Source organism: Loxodonta africana, chromosome 2 (genome assembly GCF_030014295.1).
Source record: "Loxodonta africana isolate mLoxAfr1 chromosome 2, mLoxAfr1.hap2, whole genome shotgun sequence".
Classification (NCBI taxonomy): Eukaryota; Metazoa; Chordata; class Mammalia; order Proboscidea; family Elephantidae; genus Loxodonta; species Loxodonta africana.
In genome coordinates, this window is record NC_087343.1 from 152,152,758 (window position 1) to 152,171,741 (window position 18,984).

The 18,984-nt window shown below is 46.3% G+C and overlaps 2 protein-coding genes across 5 annotated transcripts in view; both read right to left on the reverse strand.

The window, feature by feature from the left end:
* DNAJC18 (DnaJ heat shock protein family (Hsp40) member C18) overlaps nt 1-1,967 on the reverse strand; it is a 40,052-nt gene extending 38,085 nt beyond the window's left edge. The window contains exons 1-2 of one of the 2 annotated variants that reach the window (XM_003404532.4): nt 1,844-1,967; nt 322-508 (exon numbers count right to left, since the gene is read on the reverse strand). In XM_003404532.4, the coding sequence (XP_003404580.1) occupies nt 322-508; nt 1,844-1,883 (227 nt within the window). In that variant the 5' untranslated portion in view covers nt 1,884-1,967. Of the gene's footprint in view, nt 1-321; nt 509-1,229; nt 1,811-1,843 lie in introns of those variants that run through there. The other variant, XM_023549539.2, reaches the window with a different exon arrangement.
* A 5,169-nt stretch (nt 1,968-7,136) lies between these two features.
* Nucleotides 7,137-17,943, reverse strand: ECSCR (endothelial cell surface expressed chemotaxis and apoptosis regulator). 3 transcript variants are annotated; one of them, XM_064276959.1, is made up of 10 exons: nt 16,748-17,938; nt 12,987-13,037; nt 12,772-12,831; nt 12,147-12,284; nt 11,688-11,729; nt 10,898-11,011; nt 10,397-10,495; nt 10,153-10,189; nt 9,235-9,331; nt 7,137-9,064 (listed from the first exon to the last, which is right to left on the reverse strand). In XM_064276959.1, the coding sequence occupies exons 1-10, from the start codon at nt 16,806-16,808 to the stop codon at nt 9,056-9,058; spliced, it is 708 nt and encodes a 235-aa protein (XP_064133029.1). In that variant the 5' UTR covers nt 16,809-17,938; the 3' UTR covers nt 7,137-9,055. The 3 variants fall into 3 exon arrangements, with proteins under 3 accessions (XP_064133029.1, XP_064133023.1, XP_064133026.1); XM_064276953.1 differs by lacking the exon at nt 7,137-9,064 and having other exon boundaries at nt 9,119-9,331; nt 16,748-17,943; XM_064276956.1 differs by lacking the exons at nt 7,137-9,064; nt 11,688-11,729 and having other exon boundaries at nt 9,119-9,331; nt 16,748-17,942.
* Between the last annotated feature and the right edge of the window lie 1,041 nt (nt 17,944-18,984).

An 18,984-nucleotide genomic window follows, 5' to 3' on the forward strand; every position in this document is an offset into this window, starting at 1 on the left:
ATGTAGACCGAAGAAGTACCTGTATGCACACCTGAAAAGAATGTACATTCTGCTGTTGTTCAGCGGAGTGTTCTGTAGATATCTGTTAAATCTAGTTGGTTTCCCCTGCCTCTCCTAAAGTAGAAGCAGGGCAGTCAGTTCAGATTGTACCCTTATACTCTATTTCCATCCAGTCTTCCTGCTAAGGTCAAGAAGCTATTGTCCTTCAATAATAATAGTTATAATAATAGCAGTCAATACTTACATAGTACATTCTCTGTGCCAGCCACCATTCCCAGTACTTCACATAAAATCAATTATTTAATCCTACCACAGGCTCACCTTTGCACCCCAAGCAGCTGCTCCTCAGTGTAAGTGGCACTCCCCTCACCCTGCCGGATCTGATTCCGCTCATTCTCAGACTTCTTTTCTTTCTGTGCCTTCATGCAGTTACAGCAACCACAGGGGTCATGACTCTCAGGAGGTCCGTCTTCCGAGTATTTGTTTCTTCTAATTGCATCAATATAGGCTGCAAAGCAAGAGCCCCTCCATTAGGCCTTAGTTTGACCCTGCAAATCAGCTTTGCTACCTGCCTTAGCTCTCTGCAAGGCTGCTAAAGTAGAGATGAAGTCAATTCTTTTTAGCTAATAGTTATAGAACTAATATATACAAGACACTCGACTAGCTAGATGAGAGAGATTATAAGTAAGACCTACTCTGGACCACAAAGACTTTATAGTCTAATACGAGGATTCAATTAATCAAAACACATGCAGAATGTAAACAGGGACACAAGCAATGTAGTCAAAGAGTCCAGAGAACTCATGTCGTATCTGGAGAATCTGGCAAAGGCTTTAAAAGCCTTTGATCAAAAGGTCAAATGTGATTACATCTTTCTTCTCTAAGTGACTATCCAGTGCTCCTTGCCCAAATTTCTTATCATGGCCCCAGCCTACCTCTCACCACATGATTCTCTGCAATCTGCTCTAGCCACACCAACCTCTGTTCAGATTAGCAATGCTTTTTCTTTTCTCTCTGCCTTTGTACATGCTGTTTCCTCTGCCTGGACCACTTGCTAGGTCTGCCTGGCTGACTCCAATGTATCCCTCATGTCATCATATGTGATATTTACTTCATGAGGCTCTCCTGACTCCCAGGCTGTGCTGGATGCCTTGTCAGTGTGCTCCCAAAATCCTTGACCTTGTTGTGTAGCCCAGGACTTATTAGCGCAATTGTAATTGTCTACTTACCTGTTAAACTCCCTAAGTGGGCTGAGAGTTTTCTGGGGCCCATACCTATCAAATTCCCGCTGCACTTTCAGGGTCAGCCTAGTACAGAGCACATAATACGTGTTGGATCAATGCTTTTTGCCTGACTGCAGGAAAGAGGCATAAATCAATAGCCTGTTCAGGATAGAAAAGACTGGTCTATCGGTTCTGATGCCGGCTGGTGGTGGGGGACAAGATCACCCTGGAACCAAAGGTCAGGCAGCCCAATCTGGCGATGGGAAGATGGGCCTGGTAAATAAGCTGCGGGTGACTGCATCACCCTGCTAGCTTCCAGTCATCCTGGTGCAGGTGGGCCAGCTAGAGGCGGGGGCAGGTGGCAACAAGTCGTTAATGGTGACTCGGGTTTCCCGGCCTACCCCCAACTCTGGCCAGAGCTCCCGACTTCCGGATCTCGACCCTTATCCTGGGCGTGTTCCCACCCCATCCAGAACCCCACTCAGGCTTAGTATAACCTCACGGGCCTCCATCCCTCGCCTCAGGCCCAGGATCTCAGCCCTTAAACGCGCTTTCAGGATCCCCATCCCTGATCTCTCCCTAACCCGGCCTTATCCCATCATTCAACCAGAACCTGGTACCTTCGGTCCAGCGCTCCCCGCTGCCCAGAGTCGCCGCCATATCGGTTCCCTGTCAGGAGGCCTGCCAGCCTCCCCCGCGCCTCAGGCTGAGAGAGAAGGGGGCGTGGAGCGCAGCGGCATGCTGGGCATTGTAGTCCAACTAACATAAGGTACAGGGGGATGCGCCGGGGCAGTGTACTACAACTCCCGGCAAGCTCCGCGCGGGGGGCCGTCGGTGATGTAGAGGTGTAAAGGGGCTTGAACTTTGCGGGGAGGCTTGTGGATATGTTTGCTGCGAGCTACTGATTCACGAAACAAAGCTGTGGTAACTCCGGACCGCGTTTTCCTCACCTGTGGAGTGGGGATAGTGGCTTCGCCCCTGCCTATCTCTGGGGCTTCCCAAGGAGGCGCGACTGAAGCCCTGCCTGGGAAGGGCTTCGCAAACCATAGCCTAGAGGGTGACGGCGTGACTGTTATTCTCCTCGGGGATGTCCTTTTTAAATATACGCTAGTGCCCGTTCTGTGCAAAGCCTTTATTAAGCTCTGGAAATTTAGAGATGGGTTTGGCGATGAGCTTAAAAGCTTCCCCTGGAACGCTTAAAAGCCAAGAAAACTAGGAAAGTGAGAGACTTATAGGTTTAGGGGGCACCCTGAGAATGCCCCTTGTCCTCCAGCTCCTCAGGCACAGAATCCAGTCATTCAGAGAGTCCTTAGAGGGGCTGCTACAACGTCAAGGGTAGAAAGAAGAGCAGGGCAGTTCTTGGGGCTGGCATTACGGTCCCCTCTTTGCTGTTCTTACACTTCCTCGTTCCTATCCTACTTTGGGGCCTCTCTGAGACTTTTTCTCAGCCCAGTAGTTTCCTTGGCCCATTTCCTTCCTTTCTGAAGGACGCAAAACCAAACCCTTTGCCATCCGTTCGATACCAACTCAAAGCGACCCTGTAGGACAGAGTAGAACTGCCCCACTGGGTTTCTAAGGAGCTTATGGTGGATTCAAACTACCAACCTTTTGTTTACCAGCCTGCGCTCTTAGCCACATCACCACCAGGGTTCCTCTGAAGGACCACACTCCACGGAATTAGTGAAAAGGAAATGAAGAAATATTCCTGCTGATTCCCACCCAGGCTTATCATAAAGGCAACTCTTCCTAAGTGGATGGGTACAATGTTCTCGCCCACTGACTTATGACTGCAGGAAGTTGGGTGGGTTGAGATAGCCATAGGTCAGGTCTGCAAAAGGGAAAAATGGTCATATTCGTCCCCAAGTGAAAAATTACCTGGAATTCCCTGAGATCTTACCTAAAAAGACTAAATCAGTTATATTACGAACCAACAACTATTTAGGCAGTTGTGGGTTTGGGGGTGGAGTGGGGAGTTTTATAGCTCTGGACATAACCTGGAAGGGTCAAGTCCCCAATGGCATGCAGTTCTAGCCCTTCCCTGCAAATACTAAGCTCCCAAGGAGCTTCAAGAGGACAAGAACTTTTTGGTGGAAAAAGCACTGGCCTAGGAATTGGATAAGAGTTCTAGTTTGGGTTTTGCCACAAGTCATTGTATGACCATGACCAACTAACTCCCTTTTCCTTCTCCCTTGGCCTCAGTCTCCCCACCTATAAAATGGGAGGGTTGGATTAGATTAGTAGTTTTTGAATTGAGGAATCCTTTAGGTTCTGTGTGCAAATGTCCTGGGACTTCATACTGGGGGCTTGGAAAGGAGGACGGCATAGCAGGGAAGACCCCATTCCCTTACCCTTTTTCAATCAAAGTAGCTCTGTTCTTTTGTATTTTATATTTTGTGGTCTACTAAAGGGAAAAAAAAAATGAAAACCACGAACTAGTTGACTATTAAAGGCTTGTGTCATTTCTAAAATCTGTTTTCCCTGGAGCACTTGAGGATAAAGTTCTGCCTATACCCTGACCCCCATAAGCACTGAGAAAGCGGCAGCTATCTAGATATTTAGTAATTTTCATTTTTTATTAGGAGAGGGAATTTAGTATAGTGTTTAAGAGATCAGCATAGGATTGCTGTAGGATATAAAATAGTGCTTGTATTTAGTCTCTAATCTCCTAAGTAATATGTGCTTAATAAATACTAACTACTGTCATAGGTTGGCTTGGAGGAAGAGAAGTCACTTTTTTTCTATGGCTTGATATTTTAAATTATTAGTGGGAGGATGTTGTTGTTGTTGTTGCTGGGTACTAGTGAGTCGATTCTGACTTATAGCAACCCCATATGAACAGAGTAGAATTGCCCCATAGAGTTTCCTAGGCTGTAATCTTTACTGGAGGAGATTGCCAAGTCTTTCTCTCACAGAGTCACTGGGTGGGTTCGAACCACCAACCTTTTGGTTAGCAGCTGAGTGCTTAACTGTTGTGCTACCAGGGCTCCTTAGTTGGGGGATAGTGGTGGGGTATACTGGGTATGTCAAAAGGTCAAAATATGTCTAATTGGATCCCATGCTAGTCTCTCTGGCAATCATTACCTACAAATAGGACAAGAAACATAACACTACCAAAAAGGGCTGGAAGCTGCTGTTCCCTGTACCCTGGCCCCTGAATCCAGCCACTAAAGCTAGTGATCTGCCTCCTCTTCCAAAAAGAGGAACAAGGCAAAAGTGAGCCAGTATGCGAAGGTTCCTAGCCATCCAAAATCAGATGGATTACCTTATGTCCTTAAACTTGAGAGACAAGAGAGACACCAAAACCCTAGGGTGAGTCAAAAGCCCAGTTCTGGGACATGTGCCTACAATCAGCTCATATATCCCATGGGTCCTGAAGATGCCACTTGTGATCTGCAACCAGGGGACCTGATTAGGGACATCCATCAGGTGACTGACTATAAAAAGGAAGTGCCTTTGGTTTGGGAAGGCTAGGTAGCCTGTTCTAGCAGATGGACAGGGGAGGGTGGGGTACACCATGAAGTTCAGGGCCACAGGGCTAAGGTCTAGAGATTTTCAGAGATGTCAGAGAGCTGTGAAGTCAGAAGTATCTGGCAGAAAGTTGAGGTGCTAGAGGACTGTAGGGTGTAAATGAATTGAGATGGGGTACTATGAATTATGGGGCTACTTAGGAGCAGAGTCCAGATTCAAGGATGCTGGGCAAGATTTTGGAAATGAGGGTCTTTTGAAGATAACTGGTACCTCAGCATTCTCTCCCCTCCTTATTCTCTGTGTCATGGATTGCACTGTGTCCCCCCAAAATATCTGTCAACTTGGCTAGGTCATGATTCCCAATATTGTATAATTGTTCACCATTTTGTCATCTGATATGATTTTCTTATGTGTTGTAAATCCTATCTCTATGATGTTGATGAGATGGGATTAGCAGCAGTTAATGTAAACTCAATCTATGAGAGTAGATTGTGTTTTAAACCAATCTCTTTTGAGATATAAAAGCGATCAGAAAGATAGCGGGACCTCATACCACCAAGAAAGCAGCGCCAGGAGCAGAGCATGTCCTTTGGACCTGAGGTTTCTGTGTGGAGAAGCTCCTAGTCCAGGGGAAGATTGATGACAAGGACCCTCCTTCAGAGCCGACAGAGAAAGGCTTCCCCTGTAGCTGATGCCCTGATTTCGGACATCTAGCCTACTAAACTGTGAGAGAATAAACTTATGTTTGTCGAAGCCATTCATTCTGTTATAGCAGCACTAGGTAACTAAGACACCCTGAAACCACACCCTTTCTTTTCTAGATTTGACTCATTTAATTCTAGTCCAGCAAAAAATGATTGAACATTGCCACCATCTCAGATATTGCCATGAAAATGTACCCTTCAGCTCATTTATACCTAAATTAACCATTTTGGATGAATTTTTCTACGACTGTATAACTAGAACTAACTTAGAACCCCAAACCTCAACATTTGGAACACCTTTATGCCAGATTTTGCTTAAGTTCACAAACCACTCAGCAAAAAAAATTCCCACTGTCAAATTCAATCTCTGTGTTCTATAGAAGAGGAAGTTGTGGGCTCACAGAGTACAGGATGGAGATGCCAGGGGAAGGTACCCAGCAAGAAAAGTGACAGAGTAACTAGGATTGAGGTTAGGGAAGAGAACTGAGATCTCAGATGTAGTTCTCAAAAATGAGGTAGGGATAGAAAGAAGTTTGAAGAGGAGAGAGAGGAAAACATCCACTGACCCACAGCAAGACTAGTAAACCAAAATCGTACAATGTTTTCTAGCAGATTCAAACAAAATTTAGTAGTACTAGCCTGCCTTTGAGAACTTGGGTGCAAGAATTAGGCCAATGAGATCCTTTGTCCACTAAATCATTTTACCAAGTACAGCCTCAGGTTACTTACTTTTAAAACTATTTATTGAACTGTAGTGAATTTTTGTTGGTGATACTGAAGTTTGCCATGAGCCCTATGTGATTGAATGTTGGACCTGCCCCATCCAGCCCTGAAAGAAAAGTACTACGTAAATGATCCCTCTATCTGACTGGGCCTGTGTACCTGAGCTGGTTTGTTAGTTGCCCTTCCACAGGATGAAGGAAGAAATGTGATAAGGACACTCTACATCAACCACCCCACGCCTGCCACTTGTTCCTGCTTTAGGGCCATACAGTTCTGTGTGAGAACAGGGAGGAAGCTGTCTTGTAAATGGCCACCATCCTGTTGTCTAGACATCAAGGAAGGGACGCAGTGAAGCTGCAGGGACTGCAGAAGGCTGCACTTGGATTTCCTGTCAGAGGTGGGGTCTTGTATTTGCATGAATAGTAGAATCCCCCAGCAGAACCTCCTCTAATACAGTTTGCTACAGAGCAGAATTCAGCTTTAAATGAGTTCACCCTGGACCCCTTTCCAAAGGATAGTTACTTAGCAAAAGGACAATCCACATGACACTGCAGTGTCAGTGTCAGGGTAAAAGCCTTTCAGTCTCAAAGGTATTAATACTAGTTCACCCCCTCTCCAACCACACACATAAATACCTCATGACTAACAGCTCATATTTGCAGGACATTGTCCAGAATCAGGGGAACATTTGTGGCCTTAGAACGAAGACTTCAACTGAGTTACCTAGAGTGAAACCCATATCCTTCACCTGATTATCCAATACGATAACTAGCTGTGAACTAAATGCCCATGGCAGAGTAACAATAAGAATTCAAACAGAATCCAGTACTTGTAGACACTGTTATATCACCTGGAGAGTTCTAGCCCAGTGACAGATTGTTGTACTGGAATCAACTAGTGTAAGTCATGTGTTTTCTGCAGTGTGGTTTAAATCAGATATATCTGAATTATTTAAAAAATATTGCTGTCATAGGTTGAGTACCTCAGGAAATAGACTGAGACTTGGATTTGCATGCCAAAGGTTTAATGATGAGTACTTCTGGGAACAATAGCTATGAGGGGCAAGGGAAGCAGGATTGGGTAGAGGAAGAAATTGAGGCAACGGGTCCCAGGCTTCATCCCCACTGCCACCCTTATCAACCAGTCATCAACCAGCTGTGAGCCCTCGGTCAACACTCCCAGCAGCTGGGGAACAAATGCCTTAAACCTGAAGTAGGATCTTGGCAGTGCTCCACACTGTCTGCTTCAGTTGCAAACTAATATTTTTATTTCCATATTTATTATTCCATTTTACCTACCCCGTAGCCTGTGAGGTAGACAGAACCAGTATAGATCACTCTTCCCTATTAATACATGGGAATGTCAAAGACTATCCCAGAGAATGTCAAAGACTTGCCCAGAGACACGTAACCTTTGCCTCTGGTTCCTACCCAGTGATTTCTACTCAACAGATTGTGTTCATTTTTTTCTACATCTAGAGTTTATAGAACTGTGGAATACAAGAATTAGAAAAGATAATAAAGGCCAAGTAATTCATCCACCTCACTTTAAAAGTAAGGAAACAGGCTCAGAGAAGGGAGGTGATTTGGTCAACGTTAAGCTGCAAATCTGTGGACGAGCCCAGCCTCATGGCCAAGTTTCCTTCACCCAAGAACCTATTTTCATTACCTACGATGTGTTGGAGTTACAAACATGAGTGGGTTACAGGCCCTGCCTTAGATTATTTTAGAATCCAGTAGGTTTCTTCAGTCTCACTTTAATAGTTTTAATGAGACAGATGGATAGTGAAACTTTTTATTCTAGGCTTTCTCATATCACTTTGCAAAGTCTAAATCCAGAAGAAAATAGCGTATCATTCCTTGAGAATGAGAAATCTCAGAGATCAGGAATGGTGTTCTCTGCGTCTTCCAAACTGCTGGCTAGTAGATACTTATAGTGTTAAACAATCTCTGCAGACATACACAGAAGACTCTTCCATTGATTCTACCCAACCAAGATTCATTTCTAAACCAGTATCGTGACAAAGATGCCTATTACTAAGAAAAGATACTGCCTTTCTTTTTCTCGTTAAATAACTTCACAGTATTTATGTGATTTTTTAATTCTTTTTCTAGGACACAGTTGTATGGGATAAAGTGGGTGGGTTTTCTGTTTATGGAGTCACAGACCTAACCTCATTCCAAACCGGCCCAGTGATATTCCCACAGCTAGGGCCAAAGTGACGTATGTCTACCCTGGGACAGGCAGAGGACAGCTGCCTTCATGTTATTTAGCTCTCACCACTGGAATTTCCTAGTTGAAATGCTTTGTGCCTCCCATGTTCTCTCTCTCCAGATGTGACACTTCTTTACTAGTGATGGGTTATATTCTACTTTCTTTCTTCTCTATTGGGGTGCTTAGTCAGTCACCTCAACCCTACTTAATAAGCCAAGTGAGCCGAGGCATACCTGACAAAAAGTTCTCTCCATCTCCCAGGTTTGTCAGAGAGCTCCCCACAGGGACAGAACCTTGCATGCATTCCTGGCCTAAGAAAAGAGATTCTGAAGCTGCTAGAACACTCAGTAAAGAAATATTGATGGGAGCAGAAACCTTAAAAGAAGTTAGACTATAGGCCAGAAAATAATTTTAATGTAAAGTAGAAAAAGACCAATCCACCTCATCATTTTCCTCACTCTTGCTCTTTCCTATGACTCTGAGAAGATGGGAGGAGCAGGCTGTGTTTCTAGAATGGCTATCCAAATGGGAAAGAGTCTCTTGTATTGGTAGCTTACTCCTAGATCTGGAGGAATGCTAGTATCCTTTAGATCTGGGAATAGATGTGAAACAATAAAATAATTTATTTATGTAGTTCATCATCCCTACCAATCCCATCACTTCCTCCTCACAGTCACAGGACAGCTGCATCATCCTTAGGCCCACGGGGCCCCCATGTTGCCTTTACAGAACCTGCAAAATAAACACATAATGAGGAAGGATGAACTTCTTGGAAGTGGTGGGATAGGGAAGATGGGAGAAGAACCTGGGTCTTTGAAAGTATCTCCTTTCTGGCTCAGGGACTAGAAGAGGAGGGGGAAGGTGAACTTGGGAAAGAGAGGAAGAAAACAGGAAAAACGCACCTTCTCTGCTGAGGACCATCTTTTGCTGTTATTCGTGTTGATATTCTTCATGGAGATGAGGGTGATGCTGTCTTTCTCACCATTGGCTGTGGAGCAGCTAGGGGTAGGGAGGGAGTCTGGGTTATAGAGAGGAGGAGGAGGGAGGGCAATGGGGATTCAAGGAACTGTGGGGTTGGAGTTGTTGAATCTTAGATCTTTGTTTCGAAAATTCTGTATTTTGTTGGTGGGCCATAATGAACTGAGTGCTTTGAAGCCTAAAAGACCCATATTTAAATCTTGGTTTTACTCCTCACCACTTGTCTAACCTCAACCAAGTTAAAATCTCTCTTAAGCTTTATTTTATTCACGTGTAAACTGAAGTAGCATCTATCTTAAAGAATTGCTGTAAGGATTTGAGATAATATTTCCAAATATCTACTATAGTCCTTGCACATAAAAAACCTGTTGCCATCGAGTCCATTCTGACTTCTAGCGACCCTATAGGACAGAGTTAGAACTGTCCCCTAAGGTTTCCAAGGAGCGCCTGGTGGATTTGAACTGCCAACCTTTGGTTAGCAGCAGTGGCTCTTAAGTAGGTACTAAATAAGTGGCTCCTAAGGATAGAGCAAGTATCTTCTTATTTAAGGGGTAGATTTAGAATTTGAGTTCCTACCCTTCCATGAGAGGGGCTGAAGAGTTCCAATTCATCTCCTGTCACCATCACCTGATTGTCTCCTTTCAGGTCTCTCCCAGTCCTTGGTCCTTGTCCTGCCCACTCAGTGGCTCAGTGGAGGCTGTCAGGATTTCATGTGTGTGTGTGTGTGTGTGTGTGTGTGTGTGTGTGTGTGTGTATGAGGCAGGAAGAGTTGGTTCCCTGTTGGAAGTGGGGAGTGGGAGATCAGACAGATGACTCTTCCCTTGCACTTTTGACAGTCTTACCTTTCAGATATCCCCGAACTCCCTGGTTTCTGGGGATCTGTAAAAACCCAAGGCACAGATTAGGAATCACATGCTGTAACTCAGACACCAGGCCTGCCCCTCAAAGCCCACCCAAGTGATCCCTCACAATTCATGGTGCTTAAATGCCAATCCTTCTCTCAACTCCAGTCAGGGTCTCAGCCATGGAATTTAGCTCTGGAGCTCCCTGGCAAAGAGGGACAAAGGGGGGCCCTGAGGGCTTTACCTTCAGACTCCTTGTTTTTCCGACATTTAAACCTTAGACTGACCACACTGACTAGGACGATCACCACAACCACCAGGATGACAATAAAGCTGATAACACCTGAACAGGGAAAAGAATGGGGTAAAGTGGAAGCTGAGATGGGGACAAAAAAGGGCAAAAGGAGTCCAGAATTCCCTTTGCTAAGTGCTATATAGACAGACTCCAGAAGCAAAGTAAATTCCATTTCCTTGCGGAGCAAGTGAGCTCTCAGCCTGCTGCCCCTAGCCAGGATGGGGCATCCTTCTATGTCCATCCTCCCATAGGAACACAGAACCCAGCAGAACCAAGAAGAGTTGATTAGAATCAACTCTAAGTGAATGCTCCCTCCCACCAGAGCCTTTCCTTCAGCCAAACCCTCCTGGTACAAATGGGTGAGATTTGAACTTGTATTTCCATACCCAGACTCTAAGTCAATTCCACAGAAAATTCCCTCCCATGTCCCACCTTCTCCTCCTGACTCACCAAATGCAGCCACAGTGAGCACTGACTCTGACGTGGGGCTAGGCAGGATGGTCAAATATTCCCCTGTCCTCAAGCTCATGGCGGTCGATTTAGGGGTAATGTTATAGAATGTATCTAAGATGGAGTGGAGATAGGTGCATCAGTGATGGGGCCTGACACGGTCTACCATGGCGAGCTAGATTCCCCCCCCAACCGCCAGGTAAGAGACTGCAGGGGGAGCTCACACCCTACAAAAAAGTCTTCTTCCCTGCTACATCAACCAGATCCCAGAAGAATGGAGGTCAGACAACTAGACGATGTGTGGTCACGTGAACGGCAATAGTGGTTGCTCATGTTGCTGGTTTCAGAGGACTCCAGGAGATTCAGGATCCTTCTCTCATTATGCTCTTCCCACCTCCCCATGAGGCCCAGAGGAAAAAAATCTACGCCTCAGAGATAAGGAGCTAGACTGGGTAAGGTATAGCCATCTGTGTTTTGCCAAGTGTTGAAGTGGATAGAAAGAAGGGCACAGGATGTTTATCCTCAGGAACTGATCTAACAAGCCAAGCTGCCAGTTAAAGGGCACAAGCTTATGTTCTCTTGAAAAGTGGTATGGCCTTCCCTTTCATCCCCTCCTCAACTCACTGTACTTCAGGCCTGATTACTGTTTTATTTTCTTATCTTGATGCACTTCCCTCCCAAGTAGGTCTGGGGAGTGTAAAAAATCCCAGAGCCAAGGAATGAGATGAGAGAAAGGAGGGAGAAGCAATCCTGTCAGGTCTTCTGCATTGTAAGCACAGACGGGACAAACCTCCACTTGGGCTGCCGCTGCTTCTGCTGCTGTGTGGGGCACCTGTGCACACACCGTGAAAGCACTGTCAAGGTGGAGGGCGTCCTTCCCCTCCTCATCTCTTCTCCCATGTTGATTGGTGAGGGCCAGCCTTCCCTGGGAGGAGGACAGCCCTTTCCCAACATTTTCTGCTTCTCTCTCTCATCATTTTGGGTTCTCCTACCCCTTCTTCTTCCCCTCTACTCCTTTATTAGCCCAAGCCCAGGCTCCTTTACCTGCATTGAGACCAGGCCCAAGTTCTTGTGTCTACTCCCCCAACAAACCTCTCTCAAACTAGGGTGTCACTGATTTGGATTCTGGCTTCAAGACCCCTAGTTCTGGAGTAGGATCTGGGCCTCCTGAAGTGGGGAAGAAGGAAGGCACCCAGACATAACCCAGTGTCCTTCACCCCCACTCCCTGCCCTGGACCTGGGTACTTACCAAGTACTGAGGTATGCTTCTGTGGCTGGGACCGAGGCAGGCCCAGTGAGGATGAGGAATGACCATCCATTGTGCTTGACCCTGGTGTGGTGCGTTCATGCGTTACGATGAGGACCTGTGAGGCCTTCTTTGGAGGTGCTGTGGATCAGGAAGCATGCCAAGGGCCTGTTTAGGGCCTCAGTGAGCACATGATCAGAGAGGGCTCTTTAGTCCTAAATCCTCCTTTCCTTTCCTGCTTCCTGTTCCAGGAGAAGGGCCATTGTCTCTCTCACCTCCGGGCCTTTGCCTGTGCAGCTCTCTCTGCCTGGAATATACCCCACCACCTCCACCCCACAGTCTTCATCTGGCTAACTCCTTCTTAGGTCTCAGCTTCAGAGGTCACTTATTCTGAGATGTTTTCCCTGGCCCCCAAACTTGAAGTGGCTGACATTTTTCTGAGCTCCCATAGCACCTCCTGCCTATGCCCATCCCAGCCCTTCTCACCCCACTTTGTAGTTGTCCATCTGAGGTCCTGTTTACTTGTCTGTTCCCCCACTAATTTGTATTTTCCTTTAGTGTAGAAACTGTGTCTGGTTCTTCCCTGGACCCTCCCTGGATGGGATTTGTAGTCTGAATGGCAGAGTACCTGGGGTACCAGTGCTGGACAAAGGACTTGTCCTGTTAGGCTCTGAGTGAGGGACATCTCCTGCAAGGAAGAGTCAGATATGGAGTTGGAGGTGAGCAGGCTTGGTGACACTACACTCTGCTGGCCATCCCAGAACCCTTGGGCACCAAGCAGGACTGAATGGCTGGGGACATGGAGGTGAGGAGGTTGGCACCTCATCAAGCACACTCACTCACCTGTGTTGGAAGACGTTGACTTTAAGGTCAGACTTAGACTGCTGAAGTCTCCTGAAACAGATCATCAGAAGCTGAGGGATCCATTGCTACCTATTGCTGTCTCCCTCTCTCTTCCTTTTATCCGGTATTTTCCAGACTTTTTCCCTGTCCCACCCACAACCAGTTCTCCCTCTCTTTCAAGACGTGTTAGAATAGCCCAGGAAGGAAAGAAAAAAAATCCCTAAATGAGCTCAGCTTTGAAATGTCCTTAATGCTCTGGCCTCAGCACTCATCATCTGAGGTCTGTACAAAATTGGCCTAGAGTTCCTCTCACCCTTCCTATATTGCCTGGAGTAGGCCCTGTATATTTGGTCTTACCCTGAGGGCTAGGGGTCTGGGTTGTCGTGGGCTGAGAGTTGTGGCCTGCAAGAGAAAGCAAAACATGTGGACTAGCTTGGTAAGTCTCCAGCCCAGGAGAGAGTTCACAGGGGAACCCAGGCCTTTTGGCTTTCTAAGCCTGCCATGCTGGAAGCAGACACACTTGGCAGAGGACTAAAGGATGTAGGCTCTAGTTCATGATGCTGACTTCCTCCGAGACTGTGACTCAGTAGAACCATCACCACCATCTCATGGTTTAGAGTCCCAAAGTCCTTTCCTGTCTCTTCAACCCCATGTGAGTCTTATACCATCCTGACACAAGGTCAAGGAGGGTTGTTTTAAACTAGTGACAAGAACAGAAGGTCAGCGACCTGCCAAAACAAGAACCCAGGACTCCAGGTCCCTGAGGTAATGTTCTCGCCACTCTATCGTTGGGCCATTCACTTTCCCTATGAAGATTATCATCCTGGACCCATTCCAAAGAAAGGGAATGGAGAAAAGTGGTGAATAAGATAGGGTTAGGGATTAGGGTTTGTATTTGAGCTATCTCTCTGCCCACCCCCAGCTGGAGGGAGAGTCCTGCACAGGAAGCAAGTTCTGAGGTATATATAAGAGAGAGAGAGCTCTAGAGCAGGCGACCGATTTACTCTCACAGGAAGTTTACTCTCGAGGTCACGGCCTACTTCAGAAATGGCCATTGTTGGCCAAATTCAGAGAGGAGTGGCTTACCAGAAGCCCCCAGTCAGGAGCTCTCATTTGTTTTTTGCATATACTTGTGTATGTCTCTGAGCCTCTCTGCAGATGTATGTATATATGCGCACGTGCTCACATGTGTCCTGCTATGTGTGTGAGACCTGAGAGGTCAGGTTGTGTTTGCTCATTTTCCACAATGAAATCATTCTTGAAACCTGTGAACAATGTGAAAGGAAAACAACGTGGGGAAGTGGAGCCGCCCAGCTGGGTTCCCGTCCCTTGGCTCAGCCGGGGCCTGCAGCCCCTAGCCTGGCCCTCCTGCTCCCTGGGCCCCTCATCATCAGGGAAGCACTAAGCCCAAGCCTGCGTAGACAGGGGTGGCTGGGTGCCAGGGGCCCACCCTGGCCTGTGGCAGCTTGCTGGTCTGTTTATTTTCCTTAATCCACTGCCTTCCTCCATGGGGCTATCATTTGGATACTATGGAATTAATTTTTTCCAAGTCAAAGTTTGCCCAAACCCTGGGTCGTGTGTTTTCAGGTCACCAGCTCCATAGCCCTATTGGGTGTGGGGTTAAGAGGGAGAGTTTATACTTGTGGGAACTCCGGGCTATAGTGAATCTTTCCCACTTCGGGTGGGGACAGATAGAATGACCCTGGGAGAACCCTTTCAATCCAAAGCATGTCCTGAAAACATCTATCAGTTATTGATCAAGCATACCCAATGTACAAGCTAAGTTCTATAACATTATAATTTTATATTTTAGTGGAGGGCACAGTGTACTGCCTTCCTGCATTTATCCAGAAAAAAAACTATTTAGTGTCCTGGGAGGAGTTCCAAAGTCGCAAACTTCGGGTCCCAGTTGCCTGTTCTCTCTGTGCCTCCTGCCCCGCTTCCTCCCCAAACTTTTAAATAGAGATTCTTCTGTGAGTAGGGGAGGGGTTTAGGGAAAGTCTGCCTCTGTGAGCCAAGGTATCTCTGACCACTGGGTACCAAGGTACCCAAAGAACACTGGCCGTAGGGATTTCTTGTTTTCCTGCTCTCCCTTGCCTAATTTCTACCTGTTTCATTCTCTTCCAGGCCATCTTCTCCCTCTATCTCCCTCTCCACCCCACACACACACCATTCTCTGCAGTAACATAGCTTAGTAGTTAAAATCTTGCATTTTGGAGTCTGACAGGCTTCAATTCAAGTCCTGGCTCTGTCACTTACTGTGTGACCTGGGCCTTAGTTTTCTCTTCTTTAAAATGCATTGGTAGCTACCTCATAGGCTGTTGTGAGATTAAGAAAATGCATATAAAGCATTTAACACAGTGCCTGGGTGATAGTCCTTACTCAATAAGTGCTATACATTTTTTAATTTTAGCCCATTCCCTGAAAGTGTCCAAGTGTCAAGTCTGCCTTGACTCTATATATACACAGTCAAGCCCCTTCATGGGCCTGGATATCCTCAAAAGGATTACTCAGTCCACCAAAACGAAGGAGACAGTAAGTGCTCTGAGCTCTTGGGATAAGAGGCTAGGAAACTCAAGGGGTGCTAGGGGCTTAGGTAGATTTTATCAAGACATTTGGTAGCCCTGGCATTTTCTTGGGACAGGACAGTGGACAGAGAAGCTGGGAGAAGCCTAGATTTATGGAAAGCTACCTCGTAAGTCTTACATTTTACTCTATTTCCTCTTCTGCCATCTCTGCAGTTTTCACAACAGACTAGTCCCCAGACCCAGATTGAGTCTGAGGGGGACAGCAATCAGAGTTTTTACCCCATCCCATGGGCTTTTCAAGATATCTGGCCCTCTGGGAAGCAGAATGCTCTGGTACTCAGGCCCTCTCTCCCCACAACCAAGAAAGGGCCTGCTTGATAGGTTTCCCACCACCCTTCCCATCCAAAGCATTCTTGCTCTCTCTCTCTTTCTGCTGCTTCTAGCATAGGCTTATAAATCTTCCATAGAGAACTTGTGGAGGGTGAGGTGGGGAAGTGATGACCAAAGGGAAGTTGTTGCCCTGTGAGTCACAATCTCCTGGATTTTTCATGGTTCCCAGCAACTGCTCCCTAATTAGAAGACCCCTTATGAGCTACTTTACAAGTCATCAGATGGCAAGGCCCTGAGAGGTGTTGTTTCAGAGTAATGTCCTGTAGAGGTCATCTCCTCTAGCCCCCTGGGTGAGGCTGTGGCATACATCTTCCTTGACAAATAGCTCTTTGTGTCTAATTTCAGTCCTTTGGCTGTGACTTGAACTTACAGTCAACATTTGGAATTCCCAGGTTGTTACTTCTCATATGAAAAAAGATCACCTGTAAAGCCTAAGGTGTACTAGAACAGCTGACAGAGAGGCTGTGGTCGCCCTGCAGCAAAACCAGGGGATGAGGCTAGATGGGGCAGCTGTGGCTTTTTGGGCTTGCCCTCGCCCTGGAAGGAAATTTCCAGCCTCAGTCTCACACCAAGACACTTCACATTTCATGAGGCCGGCCTCAATCAGGGCCTCTCTTCTCCCTGTAAATTTTCTCACAAAAGGGTTTAACTCTATTTTACCACTGCCTGGTAATGACTACCCCCCAATCCAGCTGATCCTCTTCATGAAAAGTCTCTGGAATTTCCCTTGGGGACAGCCCTGAACAGAGAGTGAGTGGTGTGTGTCCTGAAGGAAGGACTGGTGCCCAGGACTGCCAGCCTCCCAAGAGGAATTGCTGGAGGAAGGTCGCAGGCACCTCTTACCTTGGAGTAGAAGGAAGCCCAGGATCGCCCAGCACAGCTGCGTTGCTCCAACGGTCCCCATGTCAGCTGGGTATGTGGTGGGCAGGCAGCCGCTCGGCAGAGGCTCTGTCCATAGTGGAGAAGAGAGAGGGAGTGCTGGGGCAGGGTGGGGGTTGGGGGCTGGCTCTCCAGGAGCTTCCTGTCAAAGAATAGAAGGAAACAGATTGGGACTGGCTCCAGGGGCCTTGCTCAGTTTGGCAAACCAGATGAGGATGTGAGGCTGCAGCAGCAGCAAATCACTCAGGACCGTGCATGGCCTGGGCCAGGGCAGCTGTGGTGTCCCCCAGGACCTGTGCACATAACCAGTGATGGCAACCTGGCCCCCTCTATCCTCTTCTGCCCTCTGACTAGTCTATCAGGTCCCTCCATGTACCACCTAGAGATTTTTTTGCAATCTAACTCCAACCTCATCCCAGACTGCTTCGGGCCTGATTCTTGTCTCTCGTGAATGAGTCCAAAGATCAGCCCACCCACCGCCCATACTCTGTAGACTCTGAATTCTCCACATTCCTCTCCCTCAGGGTTCCTGATGCAGATGGGATGCCCAGCATCTTTGAGGGAGGCCTTAAACACATTATTGTTATTCTTAATGAGAAAGCAAGAAGACCACATTCCAAACATCCCTCCCTCAAGGGAGCCCTCCCCCACCTCATCGGGGTTAGATGTTCCAGGAAGCAACCTGTCCTCAACATCCATCCAGCACATATTCCACATCCCACAGTGCTCTCTCTTGTAGACTGCAAGCCAGCACTGTTGATTTTTTCAGTATCTCTAGAACCTGGGGTTTTGGGTTAGAACCTGGCAAAGGAGTCCTGGTGGCACAATGGTTAAGCACTTGACTGCTAACCAAAAAGTCAGCAGTTCGAACCCACCCAGTCAGTAGTTCTGAGAGAGAAAAGACCTGGTGATATGCTCCCCAAAAGGCTACAGCCTAAAAAGCCCTATGGGGCAGTTCTACTCTGTTGTATAGAGTCGCTATGAGCAAGAATCAAATCAATGGCACATAACAACAGGACCTGGCACAATGCATGACCTGTAGCAAGCCCTCACCACATATTTATTGAACTAGATTCAAAGGACTTAAAAGCAGAGAGAAATGTTACACATAATCCCACCTCCTTAATACAATTATTGTTGTGAATTTCTTTCCATTCTATGCCTTTCAGTCTGTGGCCATGTGTATATACATATGCAATTATTTATATGATTGGTGTCCTTTTCTCTGTTATTTTAATTTTTAAAATAAATATTTCGTTTTGAAGCAATCACAAATTTACAGAAAAATTGGAAGTACATTATTTTCCCAGGACCGCTTGGGAGTAAATTGCTAACAGGATGTCCATCACCCCTGACTAGTGTATATTTCCTACAAACAAGAACAATTCCCTAAATAATCACAATCCCAATACAGCCATCAAAATTAGGGAATTAATGCTATAGGGTCACTATGAGTTGGAATCGACTTGATGACAAAAGGGCTTTTTTTTTTATCCCCAGATTCTATTCTAATTTTGGTAATTGTCCCAGAAATGTATTTTATAGCGAAGGATTTAGTCCAGAGTTAGTCATTTCATTTAGTTGTCACGTCTCATTAAAACCTGTCACAGTCAAGTTGATTCCAACTCACAGTTGTCTTTTTTTTTCTTTAGTCTCCTTCATGTAGAACAGTTCCTCAGTCTTTCCTTGACTTCACGACCTTGAAACGTTTGAAGATTACAGGCCAGTTATTTCAGTTTGGGTTTGTTTATGTTTCCTCATAATCAGATTTAAGGCACGCTATCTTTGACAAGAATGTCACAGAAGTGATGCTGTGTCTCTTTCATTGTAACCTATCAAGTGGTGCATGATTTTAATTTATTCCATTACTATGGATGTTCATTTTGATCACTTGCTTAAGATGGTGTCTGCCAGTGTATTCGTTTCCTGTGGCCACTATATCAAATTACCACAAAATGGTTGCTTAAAACAACAGAAATTTGTCCTCTCAGTTCTGAAAGCTAGGAGTTGAAATCAAGATGTCAGCAGGGCTTAGCTCCCTTTGAAGACTCTAGGGGAGAAGCCGTCCCTCGCCTCTTTCAGCTTTTGGTGCCTGTTGGCATTCCTTGGTTTGTGGCTGCATCACTTCAATCTCATCTTCACATCACCTTCTCCTCCACGTGTCTCGTATACGGACACTTGTCATTGAATTTAGGGCCTGC